Here is a 23,677-nt window from a genome sequence, read left to right as displayed (position 1 = left end):
GCTGCCGCTGCCGGGGAAGCGCGGAGGCCGGGAGCAGCGGGAAGCCGCTCTTGCCGCGCTCCATCTCGGGCAGGGAGGTTGGTGTCACAACCTGCAGGAAGAAAAATATCATCGCAGCTCGGTCATGCATTATATAAAACATGTTGTTTCTGTCTCTTCTCATTTAGTAAGTGCGTAATGTGTGCTCTCCACTAAAGTATTCCACTTTTTGCAGTTTCCATTTAAAATATGCATTCAGACAGCTTATCTAATCACTTTCTGGAAAAAAAAATAAAAAAGGAGCCCAGATTTAGTAGTTCCAGCACAGACCCAGTTTCATGGCTGGACGCAGCATGTGTTTCTTTGTCTCTTCAACTCTCATTTATTTTTCACCCATGTTTTCTGTTTATCCTTTCTTCTGCAGCCTGTGCATGCAGTAAATGGCTTCACAAGCTTCAAAGATTTTCCTACCCAACTCCAACGTTATTTTCCTGACCTGTTGTGACTTTTCCACTTGGTGTGTTCTCTGCATTCTCTCCCTGTAATAGGTGCAAAATGCTCCACAAAGAACAGGTATCTGGGTCTACTCTTAAATCACGTTGTGCGGGATGCAGTAGCAGCCTGTTGTTACTGTGCTTTAGAAAGGAGGTTGGAAGAGCGCGTTGAGCAGGACAAAAGCAAAGAGGGGAAGAGAGACGGGCAGTGAAAGCAGGAAATGCAGGATTTAGCCTCAATTACATAGCTGCTCCGAGCAGAGCTTGGGGTGGACAGAGTTGACCTACAGATTGCGTCAATCCTTGGTACGTAGGAGCATGCAGAACCCATCTCTTTCTGTGCCGGCCCTGCTGCGCGCACCCTTCTCCTTCCCTGATTGCTGCTTTTGTTGGATTTAATTGCTGGCGGGCTGTATGCTGCAAACATGCCAATGCAGATGGGTGCAAGCTTGCAGCGGGAACACGAACAGCAGGATTGGGCTTCTGGAGAGGTCCCAAGGGGCTGCCCTTAGCCCGAGCTTGCATAGGAGGAAAACTGATAGGAGACAGTAGCCCCACAGGTGTCCAAGACTGGCTCTTGCCCATCCTCACCACGCAAATCCAGGCAGGTGACCTGATTTGCAAGTTGGTCTCTCCCAGCCTGCCCACCATCTAGATTTGGTGCTTCGCTACTTTATTTTTCACTCTTCTCTCAGTTCATCTGTTTTAAGATTAAGAAATGGAGCCTCCTCCTTTGGAGCAGTTTGGTTAGAAATCCTTCAAGGCAGATCCTCAGGGCTTCCCCCAGACCAAGCTCACTCCCTTCAAGACTCTCCAAGTATCTGAAAAGGGTGGCTTTCCAGGGAGAAAGTCCAGCAGCTTATCCCAAATGATCTTTTTTTCCTGGAGCAGCTCATTAGCACTGTTGATTACCAGCGCTTCCCTCAGGTACTGACATTCTGCATCATCTTTGAGCAGGCTTTGGTTTGCTCTTTGTTTTATATGATCCTGTCCCTACTTAAAAGGAAACGTCCATCGTGTGTTTTGAAGGTGGTGATTCACTGTCTTGACTCGGGGGGCTCGGCCATCTGAGACCTGTCGGTCCGGGCAGTAAATCTGAGGTAGGGAAACATCTCCCAGGAGCTCTCCAGGTAGACAGCCCCGTCCCACCAGCCGCCTCAGAGGTGCTTCGCTGGCCTGGGACGTGTTGGCACCGCCGCTTCCCACAGAGTCATGGCCCCCGTCACCCACTGCCTGAGAGCCGAGCTGCTTTTAGGGGGAATTCGCTTCTCCAGATGCTCTTGCTGTACCTCACCGGTCCCTTCTGCTGGGCTGCAGATGTCTTCCAGGCCCCACGGCTGCTGCAGGCGGCTGCCATCGCAGCGTTGGGCCCCGCGCGGGCCCGGCTGTCCCTCCAGCGCGCGGCAGCGCTTGCGTATTCGCTCTGGGCCAGTCCCTACGGAGTTCATCAGTTCATCGTGGATGCATCACACAGGGTTTTTTTTGCAATTGTACTTTCCAGATGGTCTCTCCTTGTATTTTTTTGAATGCCTTGAAAATAGAGGATGGGAGAGATGAAGGATGCTTCCAGCAATCAGATGGGTGTTGGGTGCAACATATGGGTCATGGCAAATACTCAAAATCACGCTTCTTTTTTTCCACTTTCATGATGCTTTCTTAGTTCTTCTGGTCCCAAAGCCCAGCTGTACCTATGCAATTCTGTCACTAGTCCTGAAGCCAACCTGAATTTTGAATATCCATGTGTGTGTGTGTGTGTCCCTGTCAGCTGTCACCAAAGCCGCCCTTTGGTGAGAGGACATCTCAGTGTGTGAATGAGTAGCTGCTGGAGGGCCACCTTGGGAGGTGGCGGATACCCCCAGTGCGTGTGACAGGGCGGTGGGAGCTTCGCAGCGGCTCTTTGCATGGCCTGGCTGTTAACCCTTAGCTCCAGCTGCCGAGACCAACTCCTTGTTGGCCTATTGTTTTGTATAAACCACCCAGTCAGCATAGGAATGGCCTTATTAAAATGGATGTTCGATCCTGTCCCATGCTTGTGTTTGCAGAGGAAGGAACAAAAACACATGGTGTGCTAACAGTACGGTAAAATGTAGCTGAGGCTCCCCTAGCCCTAAGCAGCTAAAAACTGCCCTGTGTCCTGAAACACAAGGGTGGTTGTTTTTATCTAGTTCTGTCTAGGTAACAGAGTTGAAACGGGTTTCTGAATTCTGGTCCGTGCCTTGTGCAGCAGGGGGGCTGATGCAAGAATCCATTTCGGCAGCTCTTGCATGAGTGTTTCTGATCTCTGTAGGTTTCTCATCTCCCTTGGGAGGCAGATTATGTTACATTACCTTACATATTCTGGCATGGAAGCCCGTAAACATGACCTTAGTATGTTTGCACATCTTGAAGCAACCAGGAGTTCACCAGAGCTTCTTCTCAAATTAATATCCTGCTGCTCTTTTTATTTAAAATATCTTTTTTCTTTTTTTTTTCTTGAATGAAGAAAGATAACGACTCTGGAAATTTTCCTTTCCAAAAATGCATTTTCTTCTTGAACACTTCATATTGAAATCTTCCCTAATTTCAGTTCAGCTAGTGTGTGCAAACACACAGCAAGGCATTATTAGTCCCTGAAGGCACGAAGACAGATGGAGCCCAAAATGGAACTGGCTTTATGATTAATTGAATCCCTTTAGAGTCAAATGGAGTCAAGCCTTGGTCCTACCCCATGAGCATCTTGAGAACACTCCAGCCAGCTTGAATCACCCCACAAGGCCCAGCCTGAGGAGCTTGGCGTAGGAAAGTACAGATGTCACTGACAGAGTCGGTCCTGGGTTGTCACCTTCCAGGCTGCCGCGTGGAGCTGGAGGAGATGATGTGCAGAGTGGCGCGTCGTGTTATTCCTGGAAGAGATGTGAAAACAGAGTGCAGGCCCAGGCTGACAGGTAAAGAAACCAAAAGGCCGATGAAGGTCCCTATGTGTCACGATGCGCTTTGTTAATGAGCTGCTATGTCTAGACTCAGGCTCCCCGCAGCTGCACGCTGATGGTCTATGTGCCACTGCAGAGGTCTGCAGCAGAGCTGCTGAGCGAGGGGGATATTTCAGGGGATGCTCCGTGAACTTGGGAATGGAAATTCGGAGATATGGAAGTGATGTGTGGTTAATGTGGGCTGAGAGGCAGATGTGTCAGGCTGCCCTGCACTCATGTTCCTCAGACTCTTTCAGGTCCTGCTGGAGGTAAGAGAGAGAGGTCTACCTTAGCTCTTGGAATGAGGCAGAGGGGTTAAAATTAAAGGAAAGAAAGATTTGGTGTGGAAGGCTGATGCTGCACACAGAGGTCATGGTTTAACATCTGCAATCTGCATTTTCCTACGTGAGAGCTGCCTGCCTGCAATTGCCTCCCCTAGAGAAGAGATGCTTTGGGTCCATCTCCCTTCCTGAGGAGCAGCTTCCATGGATGCTAGCACGTGAGATGGAGGAAGGTGCAGATGGACTCACCTCCAGCATCCCTGTGCAAATGCCTTAGGCTGGGTGAGAGCAACATTTTCACAGGCTCCCAGCACCCTTTCCTGCAATGCAGCGGCAGCCCTTCAGAGTCAGGGGCTTGAATAGGACCTTGCTAATTGTCCATCACAAGTGGGAGGGCTGCTGCAAAGGAGCTGACATTGCAGATCAATGGGGGATTGAGCAAACATGCCAAGCATCAAGCCTGGCACCTCACAAAACATCCATTGTTCATTTATTCTGACAAGTGCAATTTGGTTTTCATTATTCATGATACCCTCTAGCATGGCAGCAAATGTGCCGCGGTCTATGTTGTAAAGGGAGGAAGACTCTGTAATGTGAGCTCTTTCTGCAGGACCTGGATGGGAATTCTTAAGGAAATAGTGGGAGGCTGCTGGGGAATTTCTTTTCTTTCCCGGGGGATTTGGGGGACTGCAGATCAGCGGATTGTGGATTAGTGGATCAGGCATTAGAAATGAACATTTCATTTTTATGTTGCACGCTAATGAACTGGCAAATTTAATTTCTCTAAATCCAGCTAGTTTAGCTGGAGTAAGTGAAGTCTTTTTCTGTCTCTTTTTGGTAAACTCAAGGAAAGGGCAGAAACAAGATTTCCTTGGCCCTGATGTAATATAAATTCACTTATTTGACTTTAGCGTGTTGAGAGGACATTCTAACTCTTGTGGGCAAGGCATTGCCTTGGGCAGATGATCAGCGGGCACCGCTGCAGCGAGCTTGAAGGAGCACCTCAGTGTGCCGTGCGCTTGCTTTCCAGCTTATGCAGGTTTTTTTTCTTGCCCTTAGGCTCTTAAACATTAGCTCCTGAAATAAGCTGAGCTCTTCCTGCTTCCCGAGGTTGCCCCAGGGTGAGAGCCCCCAGTGCCTTGGGTCCCTGCACATCCTAAGGCACGACGGGCTGGGCTGGAGTCAACCGCAACTGGCTCTCCCCTAGCTGCACCGCTTCTTGTGGCCCAGGCCCCAGCTCTGGATCAGGTTGGCTCTGCAGAACGAGTGATAGAGTAGAAACGGGCATTGATGTCACAAAACCGAACGCACCGTGGCGCAGAGCTGTCTGCCGGCGCGAAGGGAAGGCCTCGGGTGTTAGTTACTCCTCTGGACTGATGCACGTGCTTGGGGTTTTGCCTGTAATACCCTGATGAACAATTAACATGATAGACCTGGAAAATAAGTCTCATTTCTCCATCTGTATGCGACAGGTGAGGATATATGCTTTTTTTACCCATCTTATTGCTGTGCCCCTTTATATCTTTTTATGATTGATTGAAAGGCAGAGGCTGGGTAGAAAGAGACACCCTTCATCTACTCACACAGAAAACTGTGTTTCTCTCCAGGAAGCATGTATTCTTTTCTACATATCTCCTAACCCCTGCTTTAAATCTGAACCTGACAAAGACCAGAGAGGGCAACCAAAAATGGCAGGAATCGCTGGCTTCCGTGGGTAGTTTGAGCCCATTATTGCAACTCACTGTTGTTCCAGTTGTAGCCAGCTGTTCCCAAATAACTCATGCTGGAGACAAACTGGGAATTGCAGCATCTTCTTGATGAAAAGCATTCAAATGCAATAACCATGGCAACAGCTGCGGAGGGCTGGCTGCGGCAGGGGACGAGGCTGTGCTTTCCAAAGGACGCTGGACGCGACGCTGCTAACAAACGGCGTCGCAGCACGGCCGAGCCCTGCGAGCTGGTCACCCCGCCAGCCTTCCTGGAGACCCAGCCAGCGCCACCTTGGCTTGGATGCCAGCAGATCCAGGGGATGCATCCACGAGCCTTCGTTAAAGGGGAGCCTGTTCCCCCATGGAGGAAAGGGGGACTCCTAACCCGAAAGCTGGGGGAATCCTGGAGATGCTCAGTCAGGAGGGAGAGACCAAGAGAGAAATCCCAGCAAGCGGCATCACCTCTTACTCACCTCATGTGCAGGAGCCCCAAAACACAGTTCTTATTTGGATGCCAACTTTGGCAAAGACTGCATCCCTCTGCCGTGGATTTGTTCCTGGTCCCTTAGTGTGAAGATGACTCTCCAGAAATCCTTCCCTCAAGGGCCTGTCCAGCCCAAGCCTCTAGACTTTCATCAAGCCTCTGGCAAATGCTTTGGTTTTGGGTAGATTCAGTATTAAGCAGCTGCCAGTAAGTCTCTCCCATGCTGCCTGTGAGCAAAATGTAGGTATCTTGATCAACCAAGTCACCTCTTCGAGTTTCAAGAGACCCCAACGCCCCAAGTTGCTCAGTTTCTCTTGAAAATGTTGTCTCTTGTCCTTATGAGGCAAGACTGGGGTATGTCTGCAGGGTTCCTGCTTTGAGGGCAATGAGACCAGCACAGTGAGACCCAAGCCGGGCTGGTTTGTGGCTGCTGAATGCTACAGATGGGTGATCAATAATAAACACTCGACACATCTAACTTCAGAGATTGTTCATTTTAGGCCTTTTAGACAGTGATTGAAACTCCATGAGAAACTGGAACAAAAGCCAGGTGCTCAGCAGGAGGAATCGGTAAGAATTGGCATGTTTTGCTTCGACAGAGTTGGTCCTTGCCTGCTCGGTGTGTGACAGTGCAGAAGGCAGCCCCCTGAGCTGAGCGGGTCTGAACTGATGCTACAGAGGGTTTTCCAGGAGGGTCCTTCACCCCAAGGACATGATCCATGCCCTTCCCTGGGGGATCTTCTAAGTGCCCAGTGGGATGTCCCCTCCAAGCACACTGGTGTCCATCTCGGGTTTGGAGCAGCTTAGGTGACAATTTCAAGTCCTTTCAATTAACTTCGTGGGAATCCTGTTATTTTTGTCTGTCAATAGTCTCCTTCTGTTGTCTTATTTAATTGGCACATTTTATAAGCCAGAAAAGTGAGAGAGGGAAACTCTTAATATTAACAAGAAGATGAGAACAGCCCACTGAAAGGCAGCAGCGTTACTGGGTTCTGAGAAGGAGGCAGTGACTACTCCACCTCTGCATGTAATAATAATAACACCCAGGCTAAGCATCTCTAAAAATATAAAATAATGTGGGCCTATTTGGAAGAGTCAATATCCTTATCAGCCCTGCTGTAATCTCTGCAAACAACTTTCACTAGAGCTTCTGGGCGTGATTTTCGATAGCTCCGAGCAGCTGGGGCTTCTTTGCCTTCAGTGAGAAGTCTGAGTGCTTGGCATCGCAGCAAACCAAGCCTCTTCCTTTCTGCTTCAAATTGGGTCTTGATTCTAAGTGAGATGAATTTTCTCCTCCTGATAATTCTGTGCATCTGAAGTGATTACAGCTCCGCGTGAGTGCTCTTTTCGGAGATGTGAATGCAGCGTTTTCTTCCGCCTTAAAAAGGTTCCTTCGAGCTTCATGATTCCAGAGGGAGGGGAAAGAAATCCTAGTGGAAGCTGTCACATCCTCCTATGCAGATTATAGATTAAAAACTTTTATTTTTATAAAACACATATGGGGGCTGAATCAGAAAAACTTCTGTTCAGAGGAGCAGTTTTTGGCGGTGGCAACATGCTGCTAAATTCTTATTGAGCAGTGGAGAGGCATTGCCAGAGAGGGGTATTATTTGGAGTTCTTGGAGAGTGAGCTTTAATGTTTGCTTAACTCCACTAAAAATAGACACCACCCTCTTTTTCTAATAGGCAGCATTTGTCATACTTGATTCATTTCCTCTCCCAAACTGAGTTCCTTCATGAATATTCATCTGCGCTCCCTAGGAATCTTTGCCTGTCCTCCCAACTTGTACTTAGGAGGACTGTGCTGTTCCAATATGGATGTCAATCTTCCGGAGCTTGCCAAATATCCAAGCGGATCCAGGGAAACGCTGCAGTATCTGAAGCTCTCCTGGATACCTGGAGAGCACCCGAGACTTGGAGAGGGAGTTCTCTCTCTTCACACGTCTCCCCTTTGGGTTGTCATAGCAGCACTGCCTGTCCTGGCATCGTGAAATCTCCGTTGCTGTTAGCTGGGAGATGGGAGAATCATCTTGGCAGATTTTCTAGTGCGGAATTAGGTAAAAAGGTCCCTTCCCAACTGTGACGGATGCTGCTTCCTTCAGAAGTCCTACAGCTCTGAAGTTACAGGAAATTTCTGGACAGGGAAGCCTCACAGCAAAGGGAAGGACTGCAGTCCTTACCAAGCTCTTTCCAGTCATGCTCAGCTCAACTGCATGGGGGGAAAAAGGCAGATTTGCCACAGGAAAATATAAAACAGAGAATTCATCTTTAGCGAAGTCTATCGGGACCCCAGACCTTCGAGCTTTGGTGGTCCAAAGCCTGTCAAAGGTGTTTTACTACTGAGGTGTCATGCTCCAAATTGCTGCTTCCAGCAGATTAGGAAGTGAAGAGCTGGCCTGATGCTGAAGAAACCAGAGGCCAGCAAAGCTACTGGATGTCAGAACTCCGAAGCCCTTGAGAAACAGGAGCATAAGATATGCCTGGAAGGGCATCAGTAGGGTCCTTGTGAGAGATGACCTTGTGTTTCCTGAGCAGTGCACAAGGAGAAAACTTGAAGGAGAGCTTGAGATGAGCGTCATGCTGGGCATGCGATGATGCCTTTGAGTGGTGGGTGAGGGTTTGCTTTCGGGACCCCATCAGGCAACTTCTGCTTGGTGACAGCCACTGGGCTGCCATTGCTCTTTGCTGGCTCTCTGAGCACCGTTCAGCCCTGGCGATTTTCAAAGCAACTCAACGACTGAAAGTGATGGTGTCTCAGCACCCTGCTCAGCAGGTGACATCTCACCTGCAGCTTCCCTGCTGGCGCAGGCAGGGGGGAGCAGGGCGCTCCATAAACCATTTACTCTGTCGCCTGCTTGCCAAGGAATAGGGAGGTGCTGCACTTTCCAAAAAGCTGCTCTGTTCATACTCAGAGCAAGTTTAGCCTCTGGGCATGGCCCTGGGCTTAGTCCAGAGCTCCAAGTTGTAGCTGGAATAGTCCCTGAACATTGGCATTTAACTTCTTTTTGAGGCCTCCTCAGCCTCCCCCCATAAAAAACTTTGCTGTAAATGAGTTTTGGGGTTTGTTTTATACATGACATGAGGAGCCAGATTTTCTAAAAGGCTGCTGTTCACTTTAACAGGCATTTATTATAGGCATGAATTATTGCTGGCACTGTGTTAGCGCTGCTGTTGTTTGCTCTTACGGTTTAGGCCAACTACATGTGTAAGCCCCTGATTTACAAGGAAAAGCAGAACTGCAGTGGCTTTGTGGCCTACATTTTGAGAGGAAGCAACATGTCTGCGGTTAGTGCCGTGTCCCCAGGCCTGTGCCGTGAAACATGGAGGTTCCTTTCAATGCACCACTGGGCCCAGATTGTCAAAGGCAGCACGTGACATATGCCGCGTGGCATGGCATGAAGCACGTAAACACGGAGCATGTTAAACCTGGGAACTTGCCCAGATTTACCTCATGGCCGAGAGGCCTTGGTGGTGGTTGATGGTTGTCATCCTGCTGCTCTGAATGGTCACGTCAGCGTGACACCTGACCTGGCCTCTGCCTTGCTGTCGCAGTCTGGCTGCCCTGTCCCTCCTCGGGACAAGGGCTGTAGCTGAAGGAAGCAAGAGAAAAGTGGGATCTTGCCTGCTCTGCCAGCCCGGATGCTCCTTGGATTGGCGGGGAGATTGGGGTTGTTCTTGCTGAGGGACACGGCAAGGGCAGGAGGGGAGCGGAGTTAGAAGCAGCAGGAAGGGCCGTTGTCCATGAGGAAGCACCAGCAGCTCTGGTGGGGAAGGAGACCGGCTTTTCCCACTTCAGGTGACATCGAGGCGGGCGATGCTCCGGGGTTATCAGTCACTGGCAGCTCTTCATCGCAGACGTCTGCGTGCTCAGCTGGAGCAGCCTCCTGCGTGCAAACGCTCCGACATCAACGTGGCTGCTGCGCCGGTGCACGTCGCCGAGGAGACGCCTCAGCGCCCGCGCGGCGCAGGGCGCTCCCACCGCGGTTTACCACTGCCCACCCCCGAGGAAGGGCTCGCACCCGCACTTTCTGCAGCCCTTTCCTTAAGTGTCTCCAGCTGCCACGTGCAGCCACGGTGCTGATGAACCCTTGGACGGCCGCTTCCCCTTCTCCTGCCCTGACCCACCACGCAGTAAAGACAGATGGAAACGCAAGGCCAGATATGTTTACGAGGCTGTGATGAGCTGGTTGACAGCCCGAGCCCCTTCCCTCTGCGTCTCGGCAGCACGTGCAGGAGCTTCTGCTGAGGGCACCTCTCCGTCCTCCCTCGACAATGACTAACAGTGGGAGGGGAGCAGCGCAGCGGGCGTTTGGAGAGCGTGTGTCTTTCCACAGTTGCAAAGTGTTGAATAAAATAAAGCCCCGCTTCCTTCTTCCCCCTTGGCTTTCAAGCTGCTTCTGAATCCAGGTCCTTCATCTCCCACTGTATCTCGCGGCTCCGAGAGCTTCCCGCTCTCCTGATGATTAAGCCCTTATCATCTGTCGCAGAGAGCAGCCCCGTGATGCCCCTGCGACTGCTCTCCATGACACAGCGCCCATCTCAAGATCCTTCTGGCTTGTTCTTACCTTTTCATTCCCCTATTAAGTTTCTCGGCTCCCTCCTCCACCATGGCAGACGAGAGCTTTTTCTTGTTGCCTTTAAGGTCATTTAAGCTTGATTGGCACGACAGCTTTTTTGTCAAAGCATCTCCTGTCTCCTGCCCATCGGTGAGGTGGGAGGTAATGCTGGATTTCCCTCTTCTTGCACAACTCTCTCACTATCCTGTTCCACTGCATTTTCTACCCATAATTTGTCTTTCTGAAGGTGCTTCCTCTGCTTGCTCCAGTCTTCTTGGGGCAGTCAGTTTAGCTGTATCCTTCAACTCATTGCGTTAATAACACATTTTATTACCTAGCGTGGTCATTTTAACTCCTTGACAGGTTGTTTTGTGCGTTTGGGGCTCTACCCTGCACCCTTTCTCTGCTGACGGGATCCGTGTCACCCGCGGTCTTCCTCCGTGAGTATCCACCTCAGCTCTGGCCTCCCCTAGGGATGAGGGATGCCTCCAAAAGACAAATCCTCACACCCTAAGGCAGGAGTCAGACAGCCCTGTCTCCCTCGGGGCAAATCGTCAAATTGGGTTCTGCAGATGTCGCAGAAATTCCTTTCAAGGTAAACACAGACCCTTTTATAACAAATCTGGAACCTTTGCCTGTCGGCTTGCTCTTCTGAATTACCTTAGGCAGGTCCTATGGAGACACAGAAAGAGCGCTTGGGCCCCCAGGGATACACAGACCACAGATTGGAAAATGTTGCTGAGGGAGCCCGGACTGCTAGTCGAGGCTGGATGTCTTAATTTCACGTGTCTGGCATTAAGTGAGATGAATCCCCCACTTGGAAAGATTCGGGGGAATGTCTCTCTCTTATTTTATATTTGGAAAATATAAAGGTACATTGCTGCTGCTTAAAAAAACAACAACAATGACAATAATAGCAGCAATTACAGATGGGTACAATTTTCCTTATTTTTCAAGGGAAGCTGCTAGAAAAAAATTGCTGCTGTGCTGATATTTGACAGGGACACTGCTGCTGGTACCTGCTACTTTCTAAAAAGGGCTGCTGGATTTTTAATGACCGTCAGCAGTACAACCTTCATTTTAAATGTCATCCCAGCCTCCCCAGTCCTGGTGCGCAAGGAGGGTTGAGTCGGAAAGCAGATGGAAATACTGGTGCTTTCTATTCATCCTAGGGTTTCCTCGAGGGCTCCCTACCCAGGAGTAGACTTGGATGGAGTGTGGTTTGCATTACCAGTCACCGTTTTTGGTTGTGTCATTCCGAGCTCATATCTTTGGATGGAGGGATTCAGACTGATGCTCTTCTCTCTCTAATGCAGGGAGGTCGGTTGGTCCAGAATTGCTTCCTCAAGTTTCTCCAAGAATGGGTGTTTCTTGGTTTTTGCAAATGTGCCTTTTTAATTCCATCTCCATTTTCCACAGGCTTCTCTGGCAGAGCTGAATGTCTCTGTGCTTGGCATTTGTGAGATGGTGACTCCCTTTTGCAGGTGGAGCAGGGTCTTGTCTGGGGTAATTACGAGTCAAGGAAACAAATCTCCTTCCCTGGCTTTGAACAAGTCTAATAGCATAAACCAGTGGGACTGAAGACTGACAAGGCTGAGAACATGACAGTCGCACTGGGTGCGAATCTCACCGTGATCTAGCATCTTCCCTTGCACTTATAGCTGGAAATAAGGTTTGCAAACACCCAGCGGCCCCTCTCCTTAAGAGCAATAACCTGTGTTGCGGCTTCTGGAGGCACTCGGCAGCAGGTCCGTAAACAACATCGGCGGCGAGTGATGGAAGGATTTGCTTGATGAAATGTTAATACCTTCCTCAGTTACCAGAGGAAAGCAGAGAGCTGAGGAGCAGATGGTGGGGTTAAAACAGGACGTTGCATCTCGGAGATGCTGCTGGGAAGGAGAGAAGGGAAGCGCCTCTCCCCCCTGTTTGCACTGGGGCTCATGGCAAAGCTAAAGATCCCTTCAGCATCCCAACAGGGACAAGACAGCCAAGAGCTTTTCATTTTTAAAAATATTACTATTATTATTGTTATTAGCACATATATTAAAGAAAAATCAACTCAAATGAGCAAGCAAACAGAGGGAATGACAAGCAAATGTCTCAGCCTCAGGCTACCTTTTAACATCTCTCCAGCAGAGAGATGCATATTTGGTGAGCATGGCACAGCTGGCCTCAAGGTTGATTTACACCTCAGAAAAAGAACCACATTGTTTTTGGTGATTTAGCACTGAGGGGAGTTTCAGGGATGTCCTTCTCCATGCACCGTGGAGCAGTTGCTCATACCTACCTGGGAGCACCAGTATTTCATTGCGTTGTGTTGGCAAAGAGCTAACAGAGTTTCCTTGATCATTGCAGCTGGAGTATGAGTCACCTAGTCCACCCCTTAAATCATTGTGGGTTGACAAAACACTCCAGAAAGGACTGTACAGGACAATCCTTCACTGTCACGAGAGCAGATAAGATGGTCTAACATTTACAGTGCTATTTCATATCCTCTCCTCTGCAGGCGCCGCGCTTCAGCTGACAGCAGAAAGTTGATAGCCCTGGAGAATCTGGAGTATCTTTGCTTTTAATCATAAAATTGTAGGTCTTTTTGATTAAACCCCTGGAAGCAGAGCTCACCTTTGAGGCTCTGCAAAGCTGCCCTGCTCTGCCTGCCCCCGAGGCACGGGAGCTTCGGGTGCTTAACACCCTTTGGAGGGATCGGCAGCTGGCAGCCCACGGGACTGAGCCCTGCTGTTCGTGTAGATGAAGGAATGTGCTAGCACCCAAAAATGCTTCCAAGAAGCATCCCTGGGGATGAGAGAGATGGTTGGACTTGATGATCTTGAAGGTCGTTTCCAGCCATGATGTTTCTATGACTCTAGGAGGGAGGCCCTCCAGGTTGTCCTCCAGAGCCTCCTGTGCGCCAAGGTGCTGCGCTTCCTACCTAGGCTTGCACTGGTACCATGCAAGATCTCTGCCCTGTTTTTTTATGCTCCTTTTTATTTTTTTTCCCTGCAGATATAAATACAGGCTGGGGGGTTGCTGTTTGTATGTGTTTAGGAGAACAATCTGGCATGGTTGGTTTTATTATGGCACCTAAGATTTTATTGCCCAGATCTGGTATTCACTTTTCTAATCTGCTTCACAGTGAGGTGAGAAGGGAAAAAATAAAAACAAAAAGGCTTTTACCGCTTAACTGCAATTCTTTCTTGCCACAGGACTCGATTTTGCTCTACGTTCATGCGGCTCCGTGTTCCGTGTTGAGCTGGATGAGCATCACGTCCTGGCTCCGCTGCCCAGGCCCAATGCTGGTCCCGGCTCTCCAGGTCTCTGCTCGGTGCCTTTTGGTGGCAGATTCATTATTCCATATTTCCACTGAATTACCTAGCTTTACGGCTCTTCGTATAAATCTAATTATCCATCTGCTATGCTGTGTTATGGCGCTGCGGCTCATGTCACTCTTGTTCCAAGTTATTAAGCCTCTTGCCTTTGCCCTCTTGCAGGTCACACCAGCCGGGCTTTTCCCCAGGGAAAAATATTACCTTTTTGGCCCATCCAAATCACTGACTCATCTGCCTGGCTCCAACTTGCTCTCCACAATTCTGTTCTTTTCTCAGCCACAAACACCCGACAACTTAATTGCTCATTAAACCCTCGGCTCCCTCCGTGCCACCCCTTGCTCCCCATTGAGCCCGGTTGCTCACTGTGCCGAGCACCCGGCTTGGTAGCAAGTGAGAAGGCAGCATCCCCTTGAAGTGGAGATTTTCATCTTCTCGGTGGTTTTCTATTTTTTTTTAATGTCTCTCCTCCGTTCGGTGCTTTTAAACATCTAACGTCTCTTTTATGCTTCATGCGCTCAGTGCAGAATCGCCGCATTGTGCTGCTGTATCGGAAGCTCCTTTCCCTTTTGTTATGTTCTCCCCCTTCACCCCCACTTGCTTCTCGACTCTGTTTTGATCGGTGTGACTATCTAGGGCTCTGTCTTGCTGGGAGGTTTTTGATCTCCAGAGGCAAAGCCTTTCTCTAGGATAGAACTGGGTTTTGCAAAGATGCTCAGAGAACAGGTTTTTTAGGCCAGACCTGCCCAAAGTTGACCTTGACGTGGGCCTTGGGGATGCTTCACACCCATCGCTTTTAAATGTGGTTAGTCAACACTGGCCTTGCTTGTTTATTCTTTGGTTTTTATTTTTCTAGAGCTGTAGCTTTATTATTACCCAGACTGTCTTACATTCTGTGCGCAAATGACCCATCTCCTCCTGAATAATGTGATATTCTACAGTAATGGCAAAGCTCCGTGTTAAATATGGATTTCGGGAAGAGCTTCGGCAGCCGTGTGCCTGCACCACCATTTGCTGTGCAACATCCCAGGCGTCCCGGGGACGGAGCCGGGCGGTGGGGGCTGCTGAATTCCATGCACTGAATTGTGTCCGTTATCCCACCTCGGGGTCCCGAAGAGGCGCGTGCGTATTCTGCACCTTCTTCCCACTTGGGCTATTAGCTTTTTCTTTAAACCTGGAATCTCAAATTGGACCAGATGAGTTATTACCAAGGTGTCTACCATCCTCTGTACTGTTTCTCCCCTCTTTTTGAGATAGGGATTTACAGCTAGGACCAAGGATGCCGCTGTTATTGAACTGCCATCGAACCTTTAAATGCTGACATGGCAGCAATCAGTTTTATCACCTCCATATCAGATAATTTTAACATCAGCGTGCTTACACGATCCATCAGAAATTCTCCAGATTTTCTCTCTAAAAAAGTTCCTGGTCTCCTCTTCTGCTTTGGAGGAGAGGAGAGACCCATGGAAGCTCATCCACGCTATGACTATCAGGCCTTAACATCGTGGGTACTAGAGCTGCAGTTATCGCCTTCCTCCCTGCCCAGCTCTGTGCTGCCAGCTCCCCCAGCCCCTTTGCTCTGCCTTTTTTTCCTTTTTCCTAATTTAAATCTCATTTTGCTGCTGCATCACATTGCACATTCCCATCGTGCTCCAAGCTCTGCTGTTGCCTCGGGGCTGTGTTGCTGCTTTGCAGTCTTCCCCTGGCCCTCGAATGTGTGGTCGCGAAAAAGTCCCTCTTAAAAGCTCTTGAGAACTCCTAAAGTCTCTCTTAAATTTTCACCTGTCATCCTAGGAGTCAGGCTGTGCAAGATCTAAAACAGCCCCGTGCCACCAGCCGTGTAGTTGACTGCTTTTAGCGGCTGATCCAAAGTATTCCCAAAATGATGTCCAGGGAAAACCACAACAACGCCACGAGCAGATCTGCAGCAGCTACGTGTCTCACCAGAGCGTGATCCAGGCTGCTGGTGACCCCACAGAGTGTGTGGAGAAGCTGCTGACATCTGGGAATCAAGCCCATGAAGCCACGTGTGCCTTGGGCAAACTCCACCACGCCAGTCCGCTGCGCTGGCAGGTCCTCCAGCAGCTCATCCCAGGACTAAGGCCTTGCTGCTCCCACAAACAGCTTTAACGGAAGGGAGAAAGGCAGAAATGGAGCTGGGGCACTGAAGCACCTTCCTTCACCTCCATGTTCCTGCATGTTCCCACGTAGGGAGTTGTGCTGTCGCCAATGGCAGCGCTTCCACACTTGTTTTCATTCCTTCTGCTGCCCTGTCCTTGGGCTGCTGAGGCTTGCGACGTTCAGACAAGCCGTCCTTGACTGTAACAACTTCCCACACAGGGCCAGGGATTATAAATCTAATGCGGTGAAATATAAAGTGGAAAATGGAGTATTGCCTGCTGCCACGGTGAGCTGCTGCGGACAGCTCAGGTGGTGGTTTCCCTCTGAGATGGAAGCAGCAATAGAAAAACATTATTCCTAGGTATGTGGTCCAAGCAATCCAGCCAGCACGGCGTGCGGAAGCGTGAGGCAGTGTTGGGGGACAGCTCCCATCCTTGCCACATTGATTCTGTGGTGGTCTATGAGGAGATGAGAAGAAACAGGGCTGCCTTGAGTCTTCGTGTGTGGAATCAGCCTGGGCAGTGATTTGGAAGCACAGAGAGGAGCAGAGCTTGGGCTACTCTGTGAAATAGGGTATCGTGTCCAAAATCTTCATGAGCTGCTGAACCCAAGTCTCTGCTGTCGCAGCAGCGTTGCTGCGGGAAGCGCCATCACTGGCCATGTTTGGTCCTAACCTCAGCCTTTCATTTCAGCAAATCTGCTTGCTGGTGCCAGCATACCCTTATCTATTAGCAGATTAGCACAGCTTGAATTTCCTATGATTGTAGTCCCTGGCCTGGCTCATTGTATTTATTTTGTCCGGGCTGCTTTTCCCTGGGCTTGACAGTGCAATTTGTACAGATCTGTGCTGAGTTTTCAAAACCCTTAAATGAGCTTTTTGCTAGCACGAGAGCAGGGCTATCGGTAGTAGAGACATTAGGAGCAACCTTGGAGAGCACCTTCCATCCGGGAAGACTTCCTAACCTCTCCAGTTTCTCCTTACCAAAGCTGCACGGTTCAGAGGTTTTAATTACAACTGATACTCCAGGTGACTGCTGAAGCATTAAAAGGCATACGATTTTTTTCGGTTAGATCCCTCGCTCTAGAGTTTTTGTTATTTATTTGAGATAGATGTGACAAAAGAACCTCAATATCCCAAACTTAATATTTTGCTTGAATAGCACTAAGAGATCTGCAGCAAAAAGAGATTCTCCTTGCAGTGCAGCTGTAATCAGAAAAGCGCCTGCCTGCAAACTTGTTTCTCCATTTACTCTGGTCTTGCTCGTCCAGGGGAAATTTCAGGTGAGAGTTGATCAGATTTTCAGATGAGAAGTTGAGTCGTCGCAGTGTCAGAGCTGCAAACTGCCGTGTGGAGCATGAGGATGCAGCTCTGTTCTCCTCAACTCTTATTCTCACCGGCAGTGGAGCCGTAGTACTTAAAACAGAGCTGCCAGTGTTGCTGCTGATGTGCCAGCAGAGCCTGACACTCACCCGTGTGACGTCTGTGGCTGCTGCTAGCAAAGCTCAAAGCAGAAGCAAAGAAAACTGCACCGTACATATGGAAAGATAGAGACCAAAGCTGTCACGGCTGACAAAATGGAGCAGGAGAAGCGGCGCTTCCTTCTCCTGCCCGCTTTGCTGGGGAGACTGGTTTCGTCTCTGCATCTCTGTAGCTGCTGTGTGGGTTTGGAGACTCGCAGGGCTTGTGCTGCAGTCCCGGAGGCAACGCAGAGGAAGGTTCCATGGCCCTGGTAGGTGCAAGTGCCACGTCTCCACAAGTCACTATGGACACTGCTGAGGGCGCCTGCTGTGACACTGAGACACGAGCTGCTTCTCACCGTGGCACCCCTTGGGAGTCCCAGCTGTTGGGCTCACAGCAGTCCTGAACATCGCTGCCATCCAAGTCTCTCTGGATAGCAAATGCAGGATGAGGGTCCATGAGGATGGCCATTCCTGCACGATGTCCTAGCTGTGTGTTCCTGGCTGGCTGTTCACATCCAAAGGGGACACGCAAGCCTGGTTCTTTCACAAGTAATGAGTTTAGCCAGTTTGCAGGCCTTGAAGGGAACTGCTCGTGGCGAGGCGTGTGTGGGTGGTGTGACCAGGCATAGTTTGTGACTCAGGGGCTCTGGAGACAAATGGGGCCTTTCTCTGGGCTGGAGCTGCTGGCTCCGTGGGCCCAGGGTGATGCCCAGGGAGGGCAGGGCTCTCCTACATTTCCCACCAGTGTCCATTGCAGGCTGTTAGTCCAGGCAGACCAATATTTCTATGTCTATTGACATGCATTTTTGGGCATATGTTTTATTCTTTCCCTGCAGCAACCCCAAAGTGCAGATCGAGGCAATCGAGGCGGGGGCGCTGCAGAAGCTCCTTGTTATTTTGGCTACAGAGCAGCCCCTGGCCGTCAAGAAGAAGGTAAGTGGGTCAAGATGCACCTACTTTGTCCCCTTGCTACAGCACCCTGGATAAAGCCTTCTCTGTGCTGGACTGCATGCGAGCGTTCCTCGTTTGCCCTGATGGGCCAGCGTCTGTGTGGCTTGTGCCCCGTGCACGTTGGGTTTTGCTCCTCATGGGTGTCATCACGGCGTTGCAGGGGGGGTTCCCTGTTGCTCCCTGGCCTCCTGGCACCAGCGTTGTGAGGGAAGTGGGGCTGGCAGAGCGGCCGGAGAGCCCCGGGGCGCCAGCGCTTCTGCTGCCATGTCTGGGAGGAAGGCGAGGATGCCGGTAGCAGGCACAGGGATCAGAGAGGAGGCCACACAGAAGCTGACGTGTGGAAGGAGATAATTGCTGCCGCCAGCCCCGCGTGCCGCCCCGGGCCCCGGCCCACAGCAGAGGCTGCCGAGCGAGCCCCGGGAGCCGCGGGCTGGATGTGCAGCGCTGTCTGTTGGGGCAGGGGGTCCCTGCTGCCTGCCCCCGCAGCACTGTACTCCCTGGAGCATGAGATCCAATTACCCGCGCGTGAGCATGCAGTGCTGCGACTATGCATTGGCCACAAAATTACCTAAAAACATCCAGCACCGGCATTTAACACAGCGACCTGCTGCAAGAGGGGCCTCGACAGGGCGAGGGAGCCAGTAGCTCCCTCTGTCCATCTTTAGCCTGCGTACCATGAGGCAAACCATGACATGCTGCCAAAACTGGGACAAGGAAACACCTACAGTGACGTGTCCCGTTAGCCCCTGCTGAAAGTCCTACTAGGGCCCGCGAGAGCTGTGGCCCCCTTTCCTAGGGCATAGTAGGCTGAGCAGGCCCCACGTTGGCTTCTTCACGCTGGCCTGAAGGAAACAGAAGATGGCAACGCTCGCTGATCAGCCAGAGGCAACTCCAAAGATGTAGGATGGACACAAATTGGACGGCGGGGGGAAAGGTGCTGTCAGTTCAGATGTGTCCATGAAGAGCGCAGGGAACATGGCCCACCTCTGTGTGCAAGAGGAGTCAGTTCAGATCGGGGGCAGGCCCCAAGATGAGCCACCCCGGTCCTGCTTTGGCAAGTGCCTTGCCCAAAGGGCAGACGCTTGGCCCAAGCACCTCGCTCAGCTCTTATCACATCGCTTCTAGGACCCATGTGTGTTGGGCAGGCAAGTGGAAAAATCACTACGTTGGCCCCTAATTGCCTCCCCAGTGCCAACCTCCTGCTTTCAGAGGCCTCCTGAAGCAAGTTCCCTGGTTTCCCAAAACACCTCAAGGAAGAAGGGCTCTGTGGAGCAACACCAGACTCTCCTTTGCCCCAACCTGGCCTGGCCCACCTCTGGGGTCAGTTCTGGGTTCAAGAAATTTATAGGTGAGACCCTTACAGACATGGTTTAGCTGTCATGGTGGTGATGGGTTTATGGTTGAACTTGATCTTGAAGATCTTTTCCAGCCATAATGATTCTGGGATTCTGGGGACCGGATGGGAGAGCTGCAAGAGGAGACATTTGCTGAGATTCAGCCCAAACAGTGTCACAAGCCAGCATGGGATATTTAGTGAATGCATTGGATATCTATAAAGAAGTTGGAGAGAAGCCACCAAAGCGGGGCTGGCACGCAGGTGCACAGTGAGCAGGGCTACTCACAGGCTGGTCTGAGTGGTCCCATGACACTGGGGAGGCGCCCACTGTCCGCAAAGCCAGGGGAGGTCACGCTGCTCTGCATCGCTGCCAACCCAGCCTGAGCCCACTGAAACCAGTACTGGACTGGTTACAACTGGCACAGGAGGGCATGAGGTACTGACGGACCTTTCCTCCCACCAGGGTCTCTTTGCCCTTTCTTCAATGCTGAGACACTTCCCCTACGCGCAGCAGCAGTTCCTCAAGCTTGGTGGCCTTCAGGTCCTCAGGAACTTCTTCAGGGAGAAAGGCATGGAGGCCCTCTACATCCGTGTGGTGACACTCCTCTACGACCTCATCATGGAGAAGGTGAGGAGCGAGCACACTTCCCCCTCCACCACGGCCAAGGGGCCCTCCAGCCTCCGCAGGATCAGGGCAAGAAGAACCGGTCCCTGCAGTTGGGACCAGGGTGCTTAGCAGCTCCCAGCACCTTGGCCACGGCCACCACTGCTGGCTGCAGGGTGAACTAGCTCAAACCTTGGTTTTTCATTAAACCAGGGTTTGCCGTTTCTACCCTGGGCTATTTAAAGAAAGAAAAGGTAAGGGAAAAAACAAGTAGGAAAAATCGGAGGTGGAGCTGCCATCAGCTTGGTATCACCGTCCACCCATGGTGAGATGCAAGCTGTTAACCAGCTGCCCAGAGACACGTGGCTGTGGCCCTGGCTGCTTCAGAGCAGAGCCGCTCTGCCGCAGCTTTAACTGGTTTATTTTAGAATACCTTGGATTACTGCAGTAAATGTCAGCTTAAAAATCCTGCTTCTTCGCCACCGTTCGTTATTTAGCTGTGCCTTTTTGTCTGGCTCCAGAGAGAGGGAATTAAATCCACTTTCACTCTGTTTATAGCCAATTTGTCCTGCAGATTATTACGGCTGTAATACTTGGGTTTCGGGCACCACAGAGAAATGCCCATGTTGAAAACAGTTGTGTTGCAGGAGGTTTTGCAAAGGTGTGAATTATTTTGCTTGGTCCAAAATTTTATCAAGCGTTGGCTCTCACATACGATGAACCCGTTTATCGAGTTGTGCCAAAAGGGAATGTGCCTGGGCCTCTTAGCGAAACACTTTCCATTCACTCATGCTCCGTGTTTTACTGCTGCACCTCCAGCAGTCCCATCTGTTCCCAGCTCCAATCTAACTGGAGGCAATTTGCAGCCCCTGCAGATTCTCCGTTTAATGTTAAAACCATGATTTTCACTGCCCTTCTGATGGCGGGAGCCACCTCCCCGCAGATAAATCACCGTGCGCTCCCTTTCCGAGCCCATGCCGAAAACGGGGAGGAAGCTCTGTCCTGGGGAGTATTGGAGCTGGTCCGGATGAAGTGGGCAGATTTGGGGTGGCCTGAGTGCAAGTCAAGCGGTCCGCTCTTCAGTCAAGCATGGCCATCAGCCTCGGCCACAGCCAGCTCCTTGGATGGAAGCACAAAGAGCAGTGGGTTGGAACAGCCTTTTGCACCTCACATTTTCCTGTTTTTCGCCCAAATACTGCATAGCAAATGTGCATATGGGAGTCTTGCAAGGAGCCTTCCTGGGGGCAGATAGAGGGTTCTTCCTTTTCTCCCTGTGTCCAGTAGAAGAGCAGTACAACGGAGCTGGATGACGCTCCGGATTGCTGCTCCCTGCCGCGCCGAAGCCCTAGTCTTCCCTTAACAGCGGTGCCGGAGAAGGAGGCACTGGTGCTCTGAGCTAATTAATGAAGCACTTACAGAGCCATTAGCACAGGGACCCCAGCTGAGCTGGAAGGGGAGCTCTGGGAGGGAAGCAAGGTCCATGTCGGGCGATTTGATGTTGCCGGCAGCTCCTGCACTGAGGCGGCGTTCGGGCTGGTGGTGCCCGAACCGGCACTTCGCACCGGTGCCGCTGCCATGGGGCCATTCTCTGCAGCCAGGCAGCCGGCCAGGGCAGCCTGGCCCTTGGGGTCTGTCCCTCTGCTCCCACCAGCTGCGCTGGCCCCGCAGCAGCTCCAGAGTCTTCAGGCTACTGCCCCAAATAGGTGCAATGCAAGGAAGGGACCTCATGGCACCCCCTGCCCTTGTGTCCTCAATGGAGTGGGAGGTGTTGGACTGCCCGGGAACTGCAGTAGATGGAGCGTGTCTTGCTGTGTCGCTGCCAGGGCTTGTCCTTAGCTACCACGAAGCTCAGTGTGTCCGGTTTGGCTTTCTCTCTCTGTCCTTACTCTGCGCTTTCCACAGATGCTGCTGGAGGACTCTCCGAATGGCGACCACGCGCAGGAGAAAATTGAGCAGTATCGGCAAGTGCGGCTGGTGCCGGCGGTGGTCGAGCAGGACTGGTGCGCCGTCGTCTCCAACCTCTTGGCCACGCCGGAGCACGACACTCGCGAGAAGGTGCTCAAGACGGTGAGCGTGCTGATGGCCTTCTGCAAGGAGCACTACCGGGGCGACGTGCGCCTCAGCGCCACGCTCGGCCTGCTGCGCCGCGAGTACGAGGAGCTGGCGGCCCAGGAGCTCCGCGAGGGCGACAAGGAGGGCTACTTCAAGGAGCTCCTTGGCTCTGTGAACACCCTCATCCAGGAATTAAGAGCAAAGTAGCTGTCGTTTCACTTAAATTCAAAGTGGTTCAAGCCAACAGCGTGGATTTTGATGGTACAAGTGTAAATTCACTTTTGAATAAATTGCGGGGCTAAATGGGATCTCCCTGGCACGCAAGTGTCCTAATGGCTTCGTTATTGAAACACAAATATTTGGGAGTGTATTTTCCTTTGCATGGAGTATTTCTGGGTAAATCGAGGCACTGGAAGCACAGAGGTAGTTTCAGCTTACACCGACTGTCATTCTTCAGCTCTACCAACTGCTGCAAATGGTTGAGTATTTTGAGTCCATCTGGAGGAGCACGGAGATCCGTTGGGGTGGGAAGGTCTGAGGGAGTTGGGACTGTCCTTGCGCAGCTCCGACTTGCCTTTTCTTTTTCTTATGGAAAAACTGTCAGCAGAACAACTGTAATCCTTCATTTCCTTCTACAGAATGTGTCTTGGCACCCAGGAAGGGCGGTTTGGTTTTATGTTTAGGCCTAACTGAGAGTGGTGGGAAGGACCTTCATTCCACGGAAATGCTGGCTGGAGGTCCCCTCTGGAGGCAGCTGGTCCAGCCATGCTCAGAGCAGGGCTCTCCCTCCATGAGGCCAGCGCGGGTGCCGAGCGCCTCGCAGGAGCTCAGTGTCACCCCCTGGGTGCAGGTCACGTCTGCCAGACCTGCTCCACGGGGACAGCCCCCTTCTAGGTGCTCTCGGCTTGGAGGTCACCAAATAAGACAAAGGCAAAACGTCTGCTCCGTGTCCCACCATGGCAGAGCCACACAGCCGCCCGCGCCACCAGCACACGTGACCCTCTGGGAAGCCCTCCAAGAAGGCCCCTGTGCCCCCGGCCGTCCCCAGAGCAGGACAGGGCTCACGGGGCCACCCGGCCACGCTCGCCCTGGCGCCTCCCCCTCACAAATAAGTGTCCTCAAGGCTGCACCGAGACCACCAGTTCCATCCCCACCGGCCTGCAGAGGAACCCGCAGAGCATCAGCCTCCAGCTCGCCCATCCCTTGCAATACATACACGGAGCTCGAAGTACATTATCTAAGAGATAAGACAAGTAAAAAAAAATGTACATCTTAATATACTTTTTTTTTCAAGCTAATAGGTTTTTGGTTTTTTTCATTGCTTTTTTTGCTTGCTTGCTTGTTTTGCAGTAACGTGCTTATTTTGAAGACAACTACT

At 51.2% G+C, this 23,677-nt stretch overlaps 1 protein-coding gene across 2 annotated transcripts in view; it reads left to right on the top strand.

Annotated features, from left to right (window-relative positions):
* Positions 1-22,623, top strand: part of SIL1 (SIL1 nucleotide exchange factor) — an 85,143-nt gene extending 62,520 nt beyond the window's left edge. For both annotated transcript variants that reach the window (XM_088522647.1, XM_088522648.1), the window contains exons 8-10: positions 18,193-18,289; positions 20,107-20,271; positions 22,150-22,623. In XM_088522647.1, the coding sequence (XP_088378773.1) occupies positions 18,193-18,289; positions 20,107-20,271; positions 22,150-22,506 (619 nt within the window). In that variant the 3' untranslated portion in view covers positions 22,507-22,623. The remainder of the gene's footprint in view (positions 1-18,192; positions 18,290-20,106; positions 20,272-22,149) is intronic.
* The last annotated feature ends 1,054 nt before the right edge of the window (positions 22,624-23,677 follow it).

Source organism: Tinamus guttatus, unplaced genomic scaffold (genome assembly GCF_059628265.1).
Source record: "Tinamus guttatus ecotype Peru unplaced genomic scaffold, ASM5962826v1 Tinamus_guttatus_pri_ptg000155l, whole genome shotgun sequence".
NCBI lineage: Eukaryota > Metazoa > Chordata > Aves > Tinamiformes > Tinamidae > Tinamus > Tinamus guttatus.
This window is presented reverse-complemented; position numbering and strand designations above follow the sequence as displayed.